At 53.8% G+C, this 1,698-nt stretch overlaps 1 protein-coding gene across 1 annotated transcript; it reads left to right on the top strand.

Moving 5' to 3' along the window:
- Nucleotides 1-5: 5 nt before the first annotated feature.
- Nucleotides 6-1,337, top strand: Rrs1 (RRS1 ribosome biogenesis regulator homolog (S. cerevisiae); the record flags this gene model as incomplete). The annotated part of the gene is made up of 1 exon (XM_013037132.1): nucleotides 6-1,337. A coding segment is annotated over one exon (804 nt), but the record flags the coding sequence as incomplete, so codon positions are not given.
- Nucleotides 1,338-1,698: the final 361 nt, after the last annotated feature.

The raw sequence follows: 1,698 nt of genomic DNA, 5'->3' as shown, positions 1-1,698 counted from the left end.
CCACCCGCCTGCCCCGGGAGAAGCCGCTGCCGCGGCCGCGGCCGCTCACGCGCTGGCAGCAGTTCGCGCGCCTCAAGGGCATCCGCCCCAGGAAGAAGACCAACCTGGTGTGGGACGACGCGAGCGGCCAGTGGCGCCGCCGCTGGGGCTACCAGCGCGCCCGGGACGACACCAAAGAGTGGCTCATCGAGGTGCCCGGCGGCGCCGACCCCCTGGAGGACCAGTTCGCCAAGCGGATGGAAGCCAAGAAGGAACGCGTGGCCAAGAACGAGCTGAACCGCCTGCGCAACCTGGCCCGCGCGCACAAGCAGCAGCTGCCCAGCGCCGCCGGCCTGCGCCCCACCGGCCACCAGAGTAAGGAGGAGCTGGGCCGCGCCATGCACGTGGCCAAGGTGTCCACCGCCTCCCTGGGGCGCTTCCAGGAGCGCCTGCCCAAGGAGAAGGCACCCCGGGGCGCCGGCAAGAAGAGGAAGTTTCAACCCCTTTTCGGAGACTTTGCAGCCGAGAAAAAGAGCCAGTTGGAGCTACTTCGCGTGATGAATAGCAAGAAGCCCCAGTTGGACGTGACCAGGGCCACCAATAAGCAGATGAGGGAGGAGGACCAGGAGGAGGCCGCCAAGAGGAGGAAAATGAGCCAGAAGAGCAAAAGGAAAGGGGGCCGGCAGGGGCCCGGGGGCAAGAGGAAGGGCGGTGGTAGCGGCCCCCCCAAGAGGAAAGGAGGCTTGGGCGGCAAGATGCATTCCAGGCAACCTGGCGCGGGTGGCAAGAGGAAAGGAGGGCAGCAGCAAGGAGGGAAGGGGAGGAAGTGATCCTCTCCCCCCTGACTGGTCTGGAAAGCCGGGAGAGGACCGCATACATACTTAAGTACTGTATATGGGGAGTTGGAGGAGGGTGACCCTCCCCTCCAGAGAATGTTAATATGGGGCTGTACTGTTCATCCACCATTAACACTTTGGTTGACTTTGGCTGGATGTATTTGAGCACATATGAATGGGGGGCAAATTGCTGGGAACTGGGAATTCTTTAATAGCCATCTTTACCTTTCTTCATTGTAACTTTCTGTACGGGGTGAGACTTGGTCCTATTTGAGAGATTTCACAGTTATTTTTAACAGTAAACTTTTAATGAAAGAGTGCCTGTACTCGCGTTGCTTATAACTCTTCGACTGTTGGTAGAAATGGTACTTGAAGCCTGTGGTCCAGATTCCCAGTATAGGGTATTTTTGTATATTTTCTAAAACCAAAGCAGTTAAATTTATAATGGTTTCATCAAGGTCACTTTTACTTAAAAAAAACTAAACCGTTCTTTTTTATTTAATAAACATACTAAAAACAGTGCAACTGGCGTAAGAAAAGACTTTATGCCTTCCAACATTGAACACATTCCTGTAAATAATAACTTGGAACTACACTACAAATAATGGTGATTGGCTGTGTTTGTAACCTCAAGTTTTTCAAGTAGAGTCTGCTTTGTGGGAAAAGAGATCCATAAAGTCTTTATTAGCTGAGACATCACCTTTTCACTTTCACTTGTCTCGTTAACTTGTACTTTTTTTGTGGGGGAGGGGGGAGGCAGGGTCGTGGGGCCTGAACTCTGGGCCTGCGCACTGTCCCTCAGCTCTTCAGCTCAAGGCTAGCACTCTACCACTTGAGCCACAGTGCCACTTCTGGCTTTTTTCTTTTTGCTTATGTGGTGCTG

The sequence above is a fragment of the Dipodomys ordii genome, unplaced genomic scaffold (genome assembly GCF_000151885.1).
Source record: "Dipodomys ordii isolate 6190 unplaced genomic scaffold, Dord_2.0 Scaffold5069, whole genome shotgun sequence".
Classification (NCBI taxonomy): Eukaryota; Metazoa; Chordata; class Mammalia; order Rodentia; family Heteromyidae; genus Dipodomys; species Dipodomys ordii.
The sequence above is the reverse complement of the archived record's forward strand: the minus strand, read 5'-3'. Positions and strand labels throughout refer to the sequence as shown.